This window comes from Panthera pardus, unplaced genomic scaffold (assembly GCF_024362965.1).
Source record: "Panthera pardus isolate Hobbes unplaced genomic scaffold, ASM2436296v1 HiC_scaffold_22, whole genome shotgun sequence".
Classification (NCBI taxonomy): domain Eukaryota; kingdom Metazoa; phylum Chordata; class Mammalia; order Carnivora; family Felidae; genus Panthera; species Panthera pardus.
In genome coordinates, this window is record NW_026526788.1 from 61,008,621 (window position 1) to 61,028,185 (window position 19,565).

At 46.7% G+C, this 19,565-nt stretch overlaps 1 protein-coding gene across 1 annotated transcript in view; it reads left to right on the forward strand.

The window, feature by feature from the left end:
* NEURL1 (neuralized E3 ubiquitin protein ligase 1) overlaps positions 1-19,565 on the forward strand; it is a 79,421-nt gene continuing 59,856 nt past the window's right edge. Inside the window, exon 1 of the mRNA XM_019459332.2 lies at positions 1-192. Within this exon, the coding sequence (XP_019314877.1) occupies positions 108-192 (85 nt within the window). The 5' untranslated portion in view covers positions 1-107. The remainder of the gene's footprint in view (positions 193-19,565) is intronic.

Consider the following 19,565-nt stretch of genomic DNA (forward strand, 5'->3'; position numbering starts at 1 on the left):
CCCCGGCGGCGCGCGCCCGCGCGCGCACACACGCGCACACCGTGCCTCCGCTCCTGCCCAACCTCGCCTGCCCCCCGCGAGTGCCGAACCCCCTGGGGCCGGATGCCATGGGTAACAACTTCTCCAGTATCCCCTCTCTGCCCCGAGGAAACCCGAGCCGGGCGCCGCGGGGCCACCCCCAGACCCTTAAAGGTAAGGGAGGCTCCGCCGGGCCCGGCGCAGCCCGGAGGACTGGGGCGCAGGTGGAAGGGCAGGGAGAGGTGGAGAGGTGTGATTGGGGAGGAAGGGCAGGTGCCACCTGTTGTGTGTGTTTGGAGACGCGAGGTGCGCATCTGGCCCTGGTGGGGGGCCGGGAGTGGGGGGCCGGGGGTGGTGATGTTGAAAACCCGGAAGGATGGCGTTATGTGGGGTCTGCGCAGTTTCCCCCACCGGCACTGGGAACGTCACTGGAGTTAACTCAGGCCACGATGCTAGCGTGCTGGAGTGAGGAAGGGCATTTGCCCAGTGGGTAGGGGAGTGTGGCAGGAGGCTCAGACCGGCCAGCTGTGCTTCTCAAGGGAAGCATCACAGTCTCCTCCTTCATCTGCCCAGGGCTGGAGAGGTCACGCTGGAAGCACTAGTTGCATCTTCCATGGCAGGATCTTAAAGATCCAGGACTGACTTATAGCAGCCTGGAAGAAGGGGCCAGAGCTCTGTTGACTTTTTGCGTCCACTGACTCAGCTTGGTTTCTGGTTCCTCCAAAGGCCCGATGTCCGTTCGGAACCCTAGACAGGAGATGCTTGGGAGCCTTGAAATGGAGGAACATTTACCAGGAAGGTCTTTGCGATCTCAATCCCCAGACCTACCCAGCACCGCCAAGGAAGCCCTGGCCCAGCCCTCGGCCCTGCAGCTTCCACTGTTTTCTCTGACCCTTGCAAGACACAGCTGTGTCCTCCCAAGCCCTCAGACCCCACTGATTCCCTTCCGGAAGCTGCTTGTCTATCACCTTCAGAACCAGCCAGCACTTGTCCTGGGCATTCTGATGGCTAAGAGCCAAGAAGGGAAGCCCTTGGTCTTCTCCAAAGAACAACCCACTTCCTCAGCCCCTTGGGTGACGAGAAGGATATGGTAATACCCCTTGACAAAACATTAGAGTTGAAAAGAACTTTTGCAAACACCTTTTCACGTGAGCGAGGAAACTGCTCTGGGTAGTCAGCAAAGCTAATCATACCCATTTCACAGTTGAGGAGAACCAATGCTTGTTTTTGGTTTCCGAAGCCAGCAAGAAGTGGAGCTAGGCTGCACATCTGTATCTCCTGACTAGATTCTGTCCTCTCTTTTGCTGGACAGTTAACCTTCCAGACTAGGGGAGAGGAGGAGGGATGGGACCACCATCCTGTGTTCTAGCTCCAACCATTTCAGAACTTCCGCTCTCGGTTTGGGAAAATCGGTAGGTTTGTTGTGTCTTTCTGGAAATTAATATGGTGGTACATGTCAAGACCTTTTAAAATAACATATTCATTGGCCTTGTGATTACTCTTAGAGGAGCTGATCCTAGCAAAATGGAGATCCAGGCAAATACTTATACGTTAGGTTAGGATGTTCACAGCAGTTGTGTTTATACTAGGAAAATAACCTAAATGCCCCGTAATCGTGGTATGTCCTCTTGGTGGAGTATTACGCAATCTTTAAAATTGTATTTTTGAAGAATATTTGATGATTTGGGAAAATGCTCAGTACAGCACCATAATGACAGTTGAAAAAGGCAGGACAAAAAAAAATGTAGACTGTGAGATCCCAATTTTGTTTAAAAATATATGAATACAAAAAAAAAATATCAAACAATCCTGGAAAGAAAGTTTCCAAAAGGATAACATTGGTTTTTCTCTGGGTAATGGGATCACATAAGATTTTTTCTTTTTTCTTTCTTTTTATATTTTGCTCTTTTAAAAAATTTCTGCAATAAGCAATACTGTTTTTTTATCATCAGGAATAAGCTGTAAGTATTAACCTGTATAACAACTACTTATGAACATTGAAAACAGATTCTTAATGATGGAGGAAACTGTGGACATCTTCTCATTCAGTGTCCTCCCTCACAAGTGAGAAGAATGGAGGGAAGGGAGAGTGTTTGCCTACTCAGTGCATCAGTCAAGAGAACATGGCAGAGTAGCTGAGCTAGTGAGTTGACTTGGGTTTAATGGCTTACAAACTGCCCCAAAAAGGCTGGCTTGCTCCATCCTTGACCCTAGGGAAGTTCAGAGAAGGCTTCGGTAATTATACCTCTTTTCACCTAAAGTTTGGGATTGTGGGGATGTGAGGTCTCTGTGACTGGAGTCTTTGGCAAGGGAGGGAATGGGCAGGAGAGGGTCTAGGATCCTCCCACCTCCCTGCCCCCACTCTAACCTTCTCCTCTGCATGACTCCCCACTTATGTGGCCTCCACTTAAGTGGAAACTCCACTTATGCTGCCTCCCTGGTTTGTAGGGATCAGTTCTTTTTCCATGGGACTAAATGGTGGCGAAGTTCTCTCTCTAGCCGTCTCCCTCTCTCTGCCCATCCCCTTTCAGGCTTGATTTACCAGATTCCACTCCCCTGTCCCTACCCACACACCTACTGGAGGTGGCCGTGAGAATTTTGATTCTGCTCCTTCCAAGCCTGAGATCAAAGATTAGGGTGTGCCCATGATGGCCACCTATGGGTGTCCTTTGTCCAGGGTCCACTGATCCTGACTTCTCCTACCCTAATAAAGCCATCTTTACTCTGTTTTTGTGTCTACTCAAAATTCTCTTCAAACTAAAACAGCATTGGCCTAGTAGTCTTCTCTGATACATCAGTGGTCATCCAGAATTCCATTCCAACTGTATTGGTGTTGACCTCAGTACCGGCTCTGACTTTAAGCCTGTCCACCTGGACTTGTGCTCGGATTGCTTCGGTACCCACCCTGTGTTCGGCTCTCATTCATTATCAGTGAATTAGATTATCGGTGTCCATACAGAAATTTGCTGGGGGTGGGGAACTCTCCTTTGTTTTGTTTTTTTCTCTCTCTCCTTCTATAATTGAAATCTCTATTGATTTCTCCCCATTTTAATTAAAACAGCTGGAAGGGGTCTGACATAATAGGGACCCTGGGACACATTGGAGATCTAAGATTAGTCTGGCTGTCAGGCTGACATGAAATGAGGCTCGTCCTTCACCTGTCAGGTGGTAGACTTTGGTGTTCTCCCTGGAGACACGCTAACTTCACCTCACTGCCAGTGATTCCCACTGGGGTCTGAACAGTGTTGGTCTAGGAGTGTCCAGGGGAGAGATCCAAGGCATAGCTCTGGGCTTAGGACCAAGAGACAGTTACGAGGATGCCTGACCGAGAGGTGAGGGCTCCTGACATCCTGGTACATTCACAAGCTGAAGATCTACTTGAAGAGGCAAGGCTGAGGGAGGGAATGGGGCCAAGTGCTTGGCTGGACCACTGAAATCCCAGATGTGTGTGGGCATAGGTCAGAAATGGGGAACCAGGGAGGAATGTGAGCCAGACATGGAGGGAATGGCAGAAATTGGACAGATGATAAGGAATGAAGCAGGAGTGCTAGGGTGTGGGGAGGAGGGTTGGGGAAGGGACATACAGCAAAGGCTTGGAGGTGGGAGTCAGTAAGTGTGTGTGTATATTCTCAGTTACAGGCACAGGGTCACTGGGGCAGGGGACTCCAGCTTCCTGGAGACAAATACAGAGAATAAAGATCTTCCTCCTTTGCCAGCTCCTTCTGAGTACCTGCCTGCTTAGTGCTAAGTGCTGACGGGATGGTAACTAGGAAAACCTTCGGGGAGGGCTACCCAGCCCAGTGGTCACCCATAGATGAGGATTGGATGGGCCACTTCCCATCTTCTTTTAAATTGTGGTAGGATTTACATAAAATTCACCATTTTAAGAGTTTTGGACCGTGCAATCCAGTGACATTTAGTACATTCACGATGTGCAACCACCACCTCTGTCTAGTTCCAGAACATTTTCATCACCTCAAAAGCAAAGCCTGTACCCAGTAAGCAGTCACTCCCCATTACCTCCTCCCCTGAATCCTTGGCTAAGAATGCTGCCCAGAAACATCGACCTCGGAAGTGGTGGGGCTGGGATTTCTACCCAGAACACCAGAGCTCGCGAGGGAGCAAATCGGTCTTGGAGGAAGTTTTGTATATTGGGGCCTTCTTTTCCCTGACCCTCTGGGATGGCATGTGCTCACTTCCAAGATGTGTGCATTGAGGGTCAGGTTTCGGTTCTCAATCACAGAGGCCAAGATGGCGGCTGGATAGGCAAGAGCAAGAGGGAGGAGGAGGGGGGAGGAAGGAGGGCAGGAGCTGGGCACTGCCCAGGGGAATGCCAGGGATGCCTCTATCCTGGTGTGCCAGCTGCCCAGGCCTATTTCCTTTTGGTCTGTGACTCTCCCAAGGGCTAGAGGCTTAGGGGCTGCTTCTCACTGAACTGGTTGCTTTGGCAACCCTGGGCTGGATGCAAGTGGTCTCCTTGGTAACGCCTGAGAAACCTGCCTATGGGGATGGAGGGAGGTGGACGGGCCAGCGGTCAGGCAGGGTGGCACAGGCAGAGCTGGGCCAGGCTGCTGAGATCAGAGGCCTCTGGGGAGGGTCAAGCTTATGGAATAGGCTGGGCTGCCTGTTGGCCATTCCCCAGCGAGCCAGAGTCCAGAAGCCCAGGAGATCTGGGGGCCTGCCTGGAGACACCAAAGGCACTATGGGCCAGCCCAGGAAGTGGGAGGAGATGGGGGTGAGGGTGAGAAGGGGAGAGAATATAGCTTCTGGATGACAGAGCCAGCTACAGGGTTTATTAAAAGATGCTTATCAGAGGTCATTACCCGGATCCTGCTGCTTTGGGAAATGAGCAGGTGCTGATGCCTGTGGGGGGGCCGGGCAGAGAGAAAAGAAGGTCTAGGAGAGGAGGAGAAGGAAATAGATGGAATCACTGGCAGGCAGGTGGGAGGCCTTGGCTTTCTCTCTGCTCTGGCTGCCCTGGGGCGGGGGGCAGGGGGCTAGTTAGGTCTGGCTCTGGAACTGAAGTTCTAGGGTGAGAGTTGGGGTTCCAGGGATGCTCTGATGGGAGGGGCTCATTCTGTTGTTTAGCAAATGCATACTAAGCATTGAAGACAGGCCAGACACTCTCCTAGGCATGAGGATACAAAATAGATGTGTACAAAATAGATGAGGGCTCGTTGCCATGAAGCTTTCCCTCCAGTGGGGAGGCAGATGGGAAGAAAAATGACACATGAACAAAAATGAATTGGAAGATGATAATAACCACTAACATGCTATGTGCTGGAGCCCATGCTAAAGTCTTTACACCTATTATCTCATTTAATTTTTAAAACAACCTTGTGAAGTAAGTATGATTATTAACCCCATTTATGGATGGATCAACTGAAGCTTAAAGAGGTTAAATAACTTGCCCAAGGTCAAATGGCTGATACGAGGTGGAGCCTGGATTCTGGCCAGAGTCTTTCTGATTTTGGAGCTACTGCTCTCGCTTTCTCTCTCTCTCTAATACAGGCATACTTAGGAAATATTACGGGTTCTGTTCCAGATCTCTGCAATAAAGTGAATATTGCAATAAAGCGAGTCAAATGAGTTTTTTTGTTTCCTAGTGCATATAAAAGTTATGTTTATACTACACTGTAGTCTATTAAATGTGCAGTAGCATGACGTCTAAAAAAACCAGTCTATTCCTTAACTAAAAATGCTTTATTGCTAAAAAAGTGCCAACCATTATCTGAGCTTTCAGTGAGTTGTGTTGTTGTTGCTGGTGGCTGTTCTTGCCTGGATGTTGATGACTACGGACTGATCAGGGCGGCGGGTGCTGAAGGCTGGGGTGGCTGTGGCAGTTTCTTCAAATAAGACAGTGATGAAGTTTGCCGTATCAATTGACTCTTCCTTTCGCGAACGAATTCTCTGCAGCCTGTGATGCTATTTGATAGCATTTTACCCACAGGAGAAATTTTTTCAAACTTGGAGTCAGTCCTCTCGAACCCTGCTGCTGCTGTGTCAACTAAGTTTATGTAATACTCCAAATCCTTTGTTGTCGTCTCTACAATCTTCACAGCGTCTCAAGAAACCACTTTGCTCATCCATAAGAAGCAGCCCCTCATCTGCTAAGGTTTTATCACAAGATTGCGGCAACTCAGTCCCATGTTGACGGTCCACTTCCAGTCTCCTTTTCTTGCTGTTTCCAGCACATCTGCAGAGACGTCCTCCACTGAAGTCTTGAAGCCCTCACAGCCATTCACGAGGGTTGGAATCTGCTTCTTCCAAACTCCTGTTAATGTTGACATTTTGACCTCTTTCCACGATTGACGAATGTTCTTAATGGCATCTAGAATGGTGAATCCTTTCCAGACGGTTTTCAGTGGACTTTGCCAGAGGAATCACGATCTGTGGCAGCTGTACCCTTATGGAATGTATTTCTTAAATGATAAGACTTGAAAGTTGAAAGGACTCCTTAGATCCACGGGCTGCAGAGCGGGTGTTGTGTTAGCAGGCATGAAAACAACATTAATCTCCTTGTACATCTCCATCAGAGCTCTTCAGTGACCAGGTGCCTTGTCAATGAGCAGTAATATTTTGAAAGGAATATTTTTTTCTGAGGAGTAGTTCTCAACAGTGGACTTAAAGTATTCGGCAAACCATGTGGTAAACAGATGTGCTGTCATCTAGGCTTTGTTTTTCCATTTATAGTGCACTGGCAGAATAGATTCAGCGTAATTCTTAAGGGTCCTAAGATTTTCAGAATGGCAGGTGGACCATGTCTTCCACTTAAAGTCACCAGTTGCATTAGTCCCTAACAGAGTGAGCCTGTCCTTCGAAGCTTTGAAACCAGGCACTGACTTCTTCTCTCTAGCTATGGAAGCCCTAGATGGTATCTTCCAATAGAAGCCTGTTTCATCTACACTGGAAATCTGTTAAGTGTAGCCACCTTCATGAATTATCTTAGCTCGATCTTCTGGATAATTTGCTGCAGCTTCTACATCAGCACTTGCGTCTTTACCTTGCATGTTTATATTGCGGGGACGGCTTCTTTTCTCTAAACCTCATGAACCAACCTCTGCTAGCTTTAATCATTCTCCTGCAGCTTCCTCACCTCTCTCAGCCTTCACAGACTTGTAGAGAGTTCGGGTCTTGCTCGGGATGAGCCTTTGGCTTAAGGAAATGTGGCTGTTTTGATTTTCTGTCTTTTTTAAAAATGTTTATTCTTGAGAGAGAGAGACAGAATGTGAGCAGGGGAAGGGCAGAGAGAGAGGGAGACGCAGAATCCGAAGCAGGCTCCAGGCTCTGAGCTGTCAGCACAGAGCCCGACGCGGGGCTCGAACCCACGAACTGCGAGATCGTGACCTGAGCGGAAGCCGGACGCTTAACTGACTGAGCCACCCAGACACCCCTGGGGTGTTTTGATTTTCTATTCAGACCACCAAAACTTTCTCCATCTCAGCAATAAGGCTGTTTTGCTTTCCTATCATTCATGTGTTCACTGGAGTAGCACTTTTAACGTCCTTCAAGACCTTTTCTTTTGCGTTCACAGCTTGGCTAACTGTTTGGAGCAAGAGGCCTACCTTTCCCCGATCTCCCTCCTTCCTCACTGAGCGTAATCACTTCTAGTTTTTCATTTAAAGTGAGAGATGCGAGACCCCTCCTTGCCCGATGCAGGATTACCACAGATCTCCAATTTGTTAAAAAGAAAAAAAACAAAAAAAAACCAAAAAAAACCACAACTCATTGTCTGCAAAGTACGGTGAAGTGAAGCACCATAAAATGAGGTTTGCCTGTAACCGTTTTATTTAGAACAGCTTTAGATCTACAGAATTATTGCAAAGTGATGGAGTTTCCAGATACTCCCCTGGCTGGTGTACCCCACAGTTAACATCTTAACCTTAGTATGGAAAATTCATGACCAGTAATGAGCCAATATTGATACATTGTTATTAACTAATGCCTTTACTTTATTCAGATTTCCTTAAGTTTTCCCAGTGTTCTATTTCTGTACCCGGATCCCGTCCAGGATGTCACATTGTATTTTTAGGTACCATGTTATATATTTAGTGGTCATGTTTTCTTCGGCTCCTCTCAGTTTTGACAGTTTTCCATGCTTTCCTTGTTTTTGATGACCTTGACAGTTTTGAGGATTACTGGTTAAGTTTCTTGTAGACTGTCCCATTCTTGGGATGTGTCTGATGTTCTCGCGATTAGATTGCTGTATAGGTTTTGGAAAGATAGACCGTAGAGGTGAGGTGCTGTTTCCATCACGTATCAAGTGTGCGTGCAAGCCACATGACCTATCACTGGTGATGTTGACCTTGATCACTCAGCTGAGATAGTGCTTGTCTGGTTTCTTCATTGTAAAGTTAAAGTTATACTTTCCTCCCCTTTCCATATTGCACTCTTTGGAAGCTACTCTCCATGCGCAGCCCTCACTTAAGGAGTGGGAGTTATGCTCCCCTTCCTTGAGGCCAGAGCATTACTTTAATTACTCTGTCAACTATTTCTTTAGTTACCTGGTCAGTTAGATCAGATACTTTTGGATAAGGGCTGTAAAAGAGAGAAGACTGGGGAGCTATCCTCAGGGAACTTGACCTGGTCCTGCAGGTCTGGGAAGGTTTCTCTAGGGAAGTGGCCAGAAGATGAGTAGGGCTTGGCTTTATGTTCCTAGAAGGGTACTACTGGAATGTTGGGTGTGGAACTACTCATTTAACATCCCTGACCCCTGCCTATTCAATGCTACTGGCCACCTTCAAGGTCATTGTGACTTAAGAAAAAAAAAAAAAAACTCTCCCATGTTTTTCTTTTCTTTTAATTACAGTGTAGCTAATATGCATGCAGTGTTATATTAGTTTCAGGTGTACAATATAGTGATTCAACAATTCTATAATTACTCAGCGCTCATCAGGATAAGCGTACTCTTAATCCCCTTCACCTATTCTACCCACTCCTCCACCCGCCTCCCCTCTGGTAACCATCTGCTCTCTAAAGTTAAGATCTCCTGTATTTTTAAAAGCACCCCAAAGCCTATTACTGCCCCTGATTGAGAGCATTGAGCTGGGTGTGGAGAGCAGCAGTGAAGGGTGTTCCTGGCAGGGGGCCTAGGACAGAGGCCTAGGCCTGTGCTTGAGGACAGAGTTTAGAGTTGGTTCCTGCTAAGTATGGAGGAGGGGATGATCCCAGGCCGATGTCATCCCAACCCCCTGGGCCAAGGAACTTTCTCAGCAGAAAATCATTAAGAGATCACTGCCTTGCCTCTCTTCCGTGGTCACAAAGGAGGTCTGTGCAGGGCTGGGGCAGGAGGAGGAGGGTTTTTCCTGGGATGAAGGAAGAGGGAGAGGAAAGTATGACTGCTGGCTTATTTGTGTGGCCTTCTTTGCCTCTGTTGCCCCAGAACGCCATTCCTGCTGCTCCAAAGGTCGGGGAGGGGACAACAAAAATGGAGAACATTGCCAGGAGGAGGTACTGTCTTGTGATAAGGGTGGTGGCCCTTCCACATGCTCCTGGCTTTCACCTTCATCTCCCCACCCCCCCCCCCCCCACCACCCATGGCTTGCCCTGGCCTCTCCCCCACATCTGCGGAAAGGCTGATCTTCTCCAGAGGATGGGCCAGTCTAGAGAGTGTGTGCATCCCAGTGGAGGTATCCATCCATGTGCGTCTGAGAACAGGGGAGGAAGCGCTTTGCCTTGATCAGAGTAAGTAAAACTTCAGGGGTGCTCCAGCTCCTCGATTTCATGTGTTGGTGCCCTCTTGGCAATGGACATGGTGCTGGGTATGGAGACTGAGAGGTGAATACTGGCATCGTGTCTGTCCTTGAGGTGCCCATGGTCCACCTTTATTTAATTCATACATCAGTCCGTATTGACAGGAGGAGCCCTTTTCTCCTCCATGTCTGCTTTCTGTTCCTTTTCTTTCCCTGCTCTTCCCAGCAAATGCTCCTTTGAACACATTTTCCCCAAGGAGAGAGGACTGGCAGGTGGTCAGGTGTGTACGTGAGGTTGGTGGAAGGACCAGTGCCCCCTGACTTTGAACATCAGAACCCAAATATACTGTAGAAATTGTTTTGTCCTACCTCCTTTGTCAGCCCAGGTCTGGGGTTCTCAGTCCCAGAGAGGGGAAGTGACTTGCCCAAGGTCCTACAGCGGGATTGGACCAGGTGGTACTGTGGTCTCAAGGCTCTGACCTTGCAGGGTGCTGATGGTCTCCAGAGTTGACAGAATTAAACTCCAGAGGGACAGCTGAGGGGGATGGATGCTTGACCCAGCTATGCTATGTGCTGTCCGTAGGGAGATTGTTGAAGGGCTTTAAATGGAAGAGTGACAGAGTCATTTAGACATCTTAGAAAATTCTAAGCAAGGGGCAAGCGAGGGGCAGGACAGGAGACTGCTGCAGACCTCCAGGGGAGGAGACAGGTGTGGCTTCTGCCAGAGTGGGGCAGTGAGCAGTGGGGCAAATAGATTGACGTCAGCTTGAAGATTTAGAGGTGGAGAGGGAGATACAGAGGAGCTGCTTGTGTGGACACCTCTCTGGGATTTCTGACTTCTGGGGGTGTGGGGGCCTGGCTTGGAAGAGCTTGAATACACAGGGAGGCGGGCCTCTTGGGAGTTCAGGGGTGGGTGTTCCCTTGAGTGCTGTGTCCCACCCAATCCCTGAGGTCTTAGAGCCAGGAGAAGAAACAGGTGAGGGGGCATGGCTGACCCTGGGCTCTTAACTCCATCTCTACCACCTGGGACACGATCAATAATTAATACGCCCTCTGCCTGTCACAGGTGGCTCCCGGGTGGGCAGAGGCAGGGCCCTGGCACCTGTGGTGTGATATGCATCTGGCTTCTGCTGGCCCCGGGCCGGGGCCCTTCAGTCCTGATCTAGCCAGGCTTTCTCAGGTGGCTCTTTGCTCCCAGCATACACACACAAACCATGAAAGGTGGCCATAAATCAGCTGGGACAGGCCAAGGCTTCTCTGGTTTTCCCAGAGTTGAGATCAAAGCCCCAGACCCTCACCCTGGGGCTCAATACTTATTAAATTATTAAACTGTCAAGGGAGGGGAAAGCAGGAGGGACTGGATGGATGGCCATACAGTAAAACAATGCGGAAGAATACGGGCCGAGAAATGAAATAGCAGGTAGTGCAGATATCTCTTCAAGATAGAGATTTCATTTCCTTTGGATACATTCCCAGAAGTGAGAATCATAGGCAGTTCTATTTTTAATTGTTTGAGGAACCTCCATATTGTTTTCCAAAACTGCTGTACCAATGTACATTCTCACCAACAGTGTACAAAAGTTCCCTTTTCTTTACATCCTCATCAATATTTGTTATCTTTTTGATAAGAAACATCCTGATAAGTGTGAGGTGATCTCTCATTGTGGTTTTGATTTGTATTTCCTTGATGACTAGTGATGTTGAACACCTTTAATGTACCTGTTGGCCATTTGTGTGTCTTTGGAAAAATGACTCCTCATTAAAAGAAAAAAAAATTTTTAATGTTTACTTATTTTTGAGAGAGACAGAGTTTGAGTGGGGAAGGGGCAGAGAGAGAGGGAGACACAGAATCCGAAGCAGGCTCTAGGCTCTGAGCTGTCAGCACAGAGCCTGACATGGGGCTCGAACTCATGAGCTGTGAGATCATGACCTGAGCCGAAGTCAGATGCTCAACCAACTGAGCCACCCAGATGCCCCGAATCTTCATTTTTAAATTGAGTTACTATTATTATTTTCTTGCTATTGAGTTGTAAGAGTTCCTTATATATTTTGGATGTTAACCCCTTATCAGATAGATGGTTTGCAAATATTTCCTCCCATTCTTTAGGTTGCCTTTTTATTTTGTTGTTTCGTTTGCTGTGCAGAAACTTTTTTTGATTAATGTAGTTCCACTTTTTAATTTTTTCTTTTGTTGCCTGTGCTTTTGGGATCATATCCAAAAAAATCAAGTCAAGACCAGTCAATTGTCAATACCAATGTCAAGCTTTTTTCCTGTTTTATTCCAGGGGTTTTATAGTTTCAGGTCTTATATTTAAGTCTTTAATCCATTTTGAGTTGATTTTTTAATATGGTGTGAGATAAAGGTCCAGTTTAATTCTTTTGTTTGTGGATAGCCAGTTTTCCCAACACCATTTATCTTTTCCCCATTGTGTATTCTTGGCATTTTTGTTGAAAATTGGTTGACCATATGTGCATAGGTTTATTTCTGCAATATTTTATTCTGTTGAGCTGTATATATGTCTTTATGCCAATACCATACTGTTTTGATTACTATAGCTTTGTAATATAGTTTGGAATCAGGAAGTGTGATGCCTCCAGCTTTGTTCTTCTCCCTCACGATTTAGCTACTCAGGGTCTTTTGTGGTTCTATACAAATTCTGAGATTATGTTTTCCATTTTTATGAAAAATGCCATTGGAATTATGGTAGGGATTACATTGAATCTGTAGATTGCTTTGAGTAGCATGGACATTTTAACAATATTAATTGTTTCAGTTAATGAATATGGGATATCTTTGCACTTATTTGTATCTTCTTCAATTTCTTTCATCAATGTTTTATAGTTTGCAGTATGGAGATCTTTCATCTCCTTGGTTAAATTTATCCCTAAGTACTTTATTCTTGTTGATATTTTGTAAATAGTTTTGTTTCCTTACTTTTTGGGTACTTTATTGTTAGTGTATAGAAACACAACTGACTTTTGTATGTTGATTCCGTATCCTGCAACTTTACTGAATTTACTTATCAATCCGACAGTTTTTTGGTGGAGTCTTTAGATTTTTCAACATATAAGATCTTGTCATCTGCAAATAGAGATAATTTTACTTCTTCCTTTCTGATTTGGATCCCTTTTATTTCTTTTTTCTTGCTTAAGTGCCCTGGCTGGGACTTCTGGCACTGTTTTTGACTACAAGTGGCAAGAGTGGGCACCCTTGTCTTGTTTCTGATCTTAGAGGAAAAGCTTTCAGCTTTTTACCATTGAGTATGATGTTAGCTGTGAACCTGTCGTATGTGGCCTTTATTATGTTGAGGTACATTCCATATATACTTAATTTGTTGAGTGTTTATCATGGAAAGATGCTGATGTTGTCAAATGCTTTTTATCCATCTATTGAGATGATCATATGATTTTTTAAATCATTTATTTTATTAATATGGTATATCATGTTTATTGATTTGTATATATTGTACTATTCTCACATCCCAGGGATAAACCCACTTGATCATGGTGTAAGATCCTTTTTACTGTGCTGTTGAGTTTGGTTTGCTAATATTTTGTTAAAGATTTTTACATCCATGTTCATCAGGATATTGGTCTATGCTTTCTTTTCTTGTAGCATTTTTGTCTGGCCTTGGTATTAGGGTAGTGCTGGCCTCATAAAATGGGTTTGGAACAGTTCCTTCCTCCTCATTTTTTTGGAGAGAGCTTGAGAAGGATTGGTATTAATTCTTTTGTAAATGTTTGGTAGAATTCACCAGTGAAGCCATCTGGTCTTGGACTTCTTTGGAGATTTAAGAATGCTTTACCCAGCAAAGCTATCTTTCAAAATCGAATGAGAGATACAGACATTCCCAGACAAAAAAAAGCTGACGTAGTTCACAACCACTAAACCTGCCTTACAAGAAATGCTAAAGGAGTTCTTCAAGCTGAAAAGAAAAGACACTAACTAGTAACATAAAAGCATATCAAAATATAAAACTCCCTGGTAAATGTAAATATGTGGTCAGATTCAGGATACTCGAATATTCTGATGATGGTATATAAATCACTTACAACTCTAATATAAAGGTTAAAAGACAAAAAGAATTTCAAAAAGCTATAATTACAGTAGTCTGCTAGTGGATATATAATATGAAAATATGTAAACTGTGATGTCAAAAACATAAAGGGGGGGAGTAAAAGTGTGGAGCCTTTGTATGTGAACAAAGTTGAGTAGCTATCAGCTTCAAACAGACTATGATAAGATGTTTTATGTAAACCTCATGGTAACTACAAAGCAAAAACCAATAGTAGGTACACAAAAGATAAAGAGAAAGGGATGAAAACATACCACTATAGAAAATTGTCAAATCACAAAGGAAGGCAGTAAAGAGGAAGAAAGGAGCAAAGGATCTATGAAATACCCAGAAAACAATGAACAAAATGGCAATAGTAAGTCCTTGTCTATCAATAATTACTTTAAATATAAATAGTCTGAATTCTCCAATCAGAAGACAAAGAGTGGCTGAATAGTTAGCAAAACAAGACTCAATGAACTACCCAAGTATAAGAGACTCATTGTAGCTTCAAGGATACACTTAAGCAGAAAGTTAAGAGATGGAAAAAGATATTCCAGGCAAATGGAAATGAAAGAGAGCAGGGATAGTATCAGACAAAATAGACTTTAAATAAACAATTGTAATAAGTGGGGTGCCTGGGTGGCTCAGTCAGTTAAGTGTCCAACTTTTGATTTTGGCTCAGGTCATGGTCTCACAGTTCATGGGATCCAGCCCCATATCGGGCTCTGCGCTGACAGCACAGAACCTGCTAGGGATTTTCTCTCTCCCTCTCTCTCTGCCCCTCCCCCACTTGCACGCACACCAGTGCTCTTTCTCTCTCAAGGTAAATAAATAAACTTAAAAAAAAAGACTAGTAAGAGATAAGGTGATTATAAAATGATAAAGGAATTGATTTATCAAGAGAAAATAACTATAGTAAATATATATGCACCTAACATCAGAGCACATAAGTAGATAAAGCAAATATTAACAGATCTGAAAGGATAAATAGACAGCAATCCCATAATAATAGGGGACCTCAGTTCTCCCTTTCAACAATAGATAGATCATCCATACAGAAAATCAATAAGGAAATATTGGACTTGAACTACACTTTAGACCAAATGGACCTAAGAGACATACAGAACATCCCATCAAACAGTAGCAAAATGCACATTCTTCCCAAGTACACACAGAACATTCTTCAGGGTAGATCATATGTTAGCCACAAAACGAGTCTTAACATATTGAAGATTTAAATCATTTCAAGTATCTTTTCCAACCACAGTGTTATGAAACTAGAAGTCAATGACAGGAGGAAAACTGGAAAGTTTACAAAATGTGTAGATTGAACAACATAGTCCTGCACAACCAATGGGTCAAAGAAGAAATCCAAAGGGAAATTAAAAAAAAAAAAATCTTGAGACAAACAAAAATGGAAACACAATATACCAAAATTGCAGGATGTAGCAAAAGCCGTTCTAAGAGGGAAGTTTATGCTGATCAATGCTTACGTTAAGAAAAAAGACAGATATCAAATAAACAGCCTAATTTTACACCTCAAGGAACTAGAAAAAGAAGAAGAAACTAAGCCCAAAGTTAGTAGGAGGAAGGAAATAACGAAGATCAGAGTAGAAATAAATGCAATAAAGACTAGAATGATTATAGAAAAGATCAACAAAAGTAAAAGTTGGTTTTTTGAAAAGATAAAATTAACGAACTGTTAGCTAGACTAGGAAAAAAAGAGAGAAGACTCAAATATATACCAGAGAAATACAAAGGATCATAAGAGACTACTATGAGCAATAATATGCCAACAAGTTGGATAACCTAGAAAAAACGGATAAATTCCTAGCAACATACAACCTACCAAGACTAAATCATGAAGAAATAGAAAATCTGACTGGACCAATAATGAGAAAGGAAATCTCCTTTCTTCAGAGCAGAGAGAGCCTAGCCAGGCCTGAGAGGTGCAGAGGGGGTTTTCCATCTCCTGGGGCAGGCTGGCAGATCCTCTGGGTCTGAGGAAACCAGCCAGACACCCCGACCCTGGTGTGGAACCAAGATGATGGAGGAAGTGGTGGGGTGAGGCTATGAGTGGCCAGAATGCCGCTCACATGGACGGTTCTGCAGCAGAGTGCAGCCCTCCTACAAATTGGGGCTCTGATTGCATGAGATTCCTCCAGTTCCTTCACTGCAAAATGTGAAGGAAACTGTTTTAGGGAGTTAGGGTTTCCTCAGCCAGTCCCCGAGTTGAGGGTGTGTTAAAAGAAACAAAATACCAGAAGAGTCTGGATCAGTTGTTGAGAAGAGAGTTTCCCAAGATTTAGGGCTTGTTCTGAAAGAGGAAGTTTACTGTCTAGTGCAAAGTTTCAGTTCCTAGAGCACAGGCTCTATTTTGGGGGTTGAAGGTGCCGTTTTTGCAGGGAAGATTCTGGCTTGGTATTGAGGTGCCCGTTGTGAGGTCTCATGTCCATGCTGGGGTGAGAGTTCCATTCCTGGAGGGGAGTTTTCACTGCAGGGTGCCAGATTCATGCCTGCAGTTGAGCTTTGAGTCTTGGGGCCCAGAATCCACTGTGGTGCTCCATATTCTATGATTGGGTTAAGGTTCCCTTCTTGGGCTTTGGGGTTTGATTATCAGGCTGGAGGTCTTGTGCCCTGGGAGGAAAGGAAGAGCTAGAACCCCTTTTCACTTCTGGAGAAGACTTTCTGGGACCAGCAGCAGAGGAATGGGCCAATAGACTCGTGAGCTGATGTTCAGGAGGCCCAGGTCCCAGCCCCTGCCGAGGATAAATCACTTGCAAGCTTTAGGTCTCCGCTGGAAGCAGGGCCAGGCGGTGGTGTTGACTCACAAAGTACCATCCAAGCTTGCTTGATCCTCCCAAAATGACGCTAATGGTGGGCTCCATAGGTACCGATGGCCATTGCCTGGTGAGTCAGATCCATGATGACAGCACTCAAGCTGCCCTGGGCACTGTCAGCTCGGTCCAATTAGTGACAATCGGATCTTAACTTGTGCTGAGGGGCCCCTGGGGAGAGGGAGCACACACTGAGTGGGATATGTTAAATCTGGGTCCCTGGGGCTTGGTGTGTGGCTCCGGAGGGAGGGAGCTCAGCTGAGTTGGGCCAACAGCTTCCTTCCTACTGGGCCAGTTCTCATGTAGCCCCATTGGTAGGTACAGACATACCATAAACCGTGATGTGAAGGGGCCTGAGTCTCTCCCTCGTGCTCTGGGGAGCAGCTGAGATGCACGGAGAGTGTTGTGTGCTCAGAAACATCTGCTTCTACATAGGGCCACTGCCCTAACTCCCCCATCATTTCTTTCTCTTATTACTCCAGTGTGGCTCCCCCTCTCGCACAGCCGAAGTTGCTGGGAAGAGAAAAGCCCATTACGTTTGTCTGGGGCTTTCAGCTTTGTAAAGCCCTCCTGCCTCTTCCCTCCCGGATCTTGTTCCACATGTAGAGATTGCTGAGGCAGGTGGTCTTGGCCCTACTTCCTGGAGGAGCAGCTTGAGGTCCAGTTGGGTGGACCAGGGTATCTTCACTGGTGCCTGTACCCGCTTGCCCAGGGTCGCAGAGCTGGCCTGTGGGCCTTGAATGGGGGGGTCCCTGCCACGTGGCTTCCTAGCCCCCATACGCCTCTGTTGCAGGTGGACCTTCTTGTCTCAGAGGTCCTCCTCTGTTCTACCCAAATGTGAGACAGCAGTGAGTGATGCCGTGCTGTCAGGTGAGGCTGTGTAGGGAGTTTCCAGCTCGGGAAATTTCTCCAGTGTTCCGGAAGAACTTCCCCTTTAGGACAGAGCCCCTTCCCTATGGCACCTCAGAAGATGGGGGAGTTTTCTCCACCACCAGGTCTGTCCCACGAATGTAGGGAGTGCTCTGTCTAGGTCTGCAGGGATTACCCCCTGCGCCCCCCCCCCCCCCGCCAGCTCCTTCTGTGTGGTCCTGGCCAAGGTACATGGCAGGCTGAGAGGCCTGGGGATCCCGCTGGGTAAAGGAAACCCAACCCAGACATTGGACTCTGGTGTGGTCCAGCAGGCCTCTAGAGTTCCCCAAGGGCATCTGAGGGAATCTAGGGTGTGAGGAGGGAGGAGGAAAGGCAGGCAGAGTAGAGGTCCTGTGGTTGAGGAACAGTCTCTGGAGTCAGATTTTGTCTTTGCTGCCTGTGCCACCTGGAGCCAGAGGCTTAACTTCTCCGTATTCCTTATTGGAGATAATGCTTGACTCGTAATAAATGCATAATAAATACTAGTTATTGTTACCATCATTAGACTCGACCTTCAGGCCGCAGCTTCGACCTCACTTCCACCAGGAAGCCTTCCCTGACCACCCGGGCTGGGTTAGATGGCTGCTGTTCTCTTTCACTGCAGCCCTGTGCTCCTCTGTGAGCACTGATCACACTAGGTGTCAGGACCTGTTTGCCTGTCAGTGTCTCTCACCCACTGTGTGCTCACCATTGTGTTGCTGCCGCTGGGCCTGGCATACACAGTTGGCCTCAACAAATATTTTGAAATTAATGCAAGAGTGGGCTGATTCTGGGGAAGTCAGACTTCTTTCCGGGCCCTCCGGGCTGCCAACAGTCCATTTTCTTTTCTTTGTTGAAATGACCTTTCTTGAACACCAGGCTCAGGGGCCAAGACGGGAAAAGGTAAGAGTAATATGGAGCTGTTGGCTCATTTATTCATTCCCCCATAGCACAGATATTCTCTGGGTGCCTTGCAGGTGCCAGGCCTTGTGCCAGGATTTGGGGACAGACGTGCCTTCATCCTTAAAGCACTTGTGGTGCTGATCACTGGGGCCGAGAAAGGTCAGAGGAGAGGAGGGTGGTCAGCGAGGCCGAGGGGAGTCAGGAAATGCTTCCAGGAGGAGAGATTTGTTTTGAAGAATGATGGGGAAGTTTGGATAGATCATAGATGGGCCTTCTCTCGGGGGTGGGCAGGGAGCAGATAGAGAAGACAGAGCTGCCCGTGAATGGCAATAAGGCAAAGCTGGCCAATGACATTGTGGCCTGAGGGGGTGGGGGCCCTGACTGTCTTGCTAAAGATGGGTTCCCAAGCTGTGGGTGCTGCTGATCCTGGCTCTGCCATCCACAGACAAGTGACCCTGGGCAGGTCATGTCACTCCCCGAGTGCTAGTTGATTCACCTCCAGTGATGCCTGCCACTCAGGGTTGTTGGACCACTTTGTGAAAGGAGAAGGCCCAGGTGATGGGGGGGGGGGGGGGAAGGTGGGGCCCTCAGGCAGGCTGGGAGGCAGGCTGGGGTGGGGTGCTATGTGGGAAAACAGGAAGGCTGTCCTGCTTCAGGCTTCTCTGTTTTGTAAATAATTAAATTCTTATCTTGGGTTTGTGGTGCCCACACTGCAGGAGGCAGGTGATAGCTGGGGGAACAAGGTGCTGTATTGTTCAGGAAGTAGTGGGGTCCCTTTCCTCCCCTTTTCCCTCCCTCCCAGCCTCCTGGTCATGGCAGGCAGGTCGGTTGGGGTAAGGAGTCATCTAGGGTCTTCTTGCGTTGTCCCTCCTTCCTGCGTTTTTCTTTCTCCCTGTCTCCATGTTGTCATTGCCTGGTTCCCCTTCACAGTCTCACCTCTGCAGACCCGAAGCACTGCTTGCCCCCTCTCCCCGCAGGCCCCACGCCCCTTGGCACTGTTACCCTGTCCCCATCCCACACTGCTGCCTGCTGAAACCTTCTCCCTCCCCAGTGGCCCTTCCCAAACACCCCCACCTCCTTGAGTCCAGCAGTACCCCCCAGGTCTGCTCAAGGGGCCTCAAGGGAGCATTGACCTCTCCCTCGCCCCATGCTCCAGAGACAAATAGTCG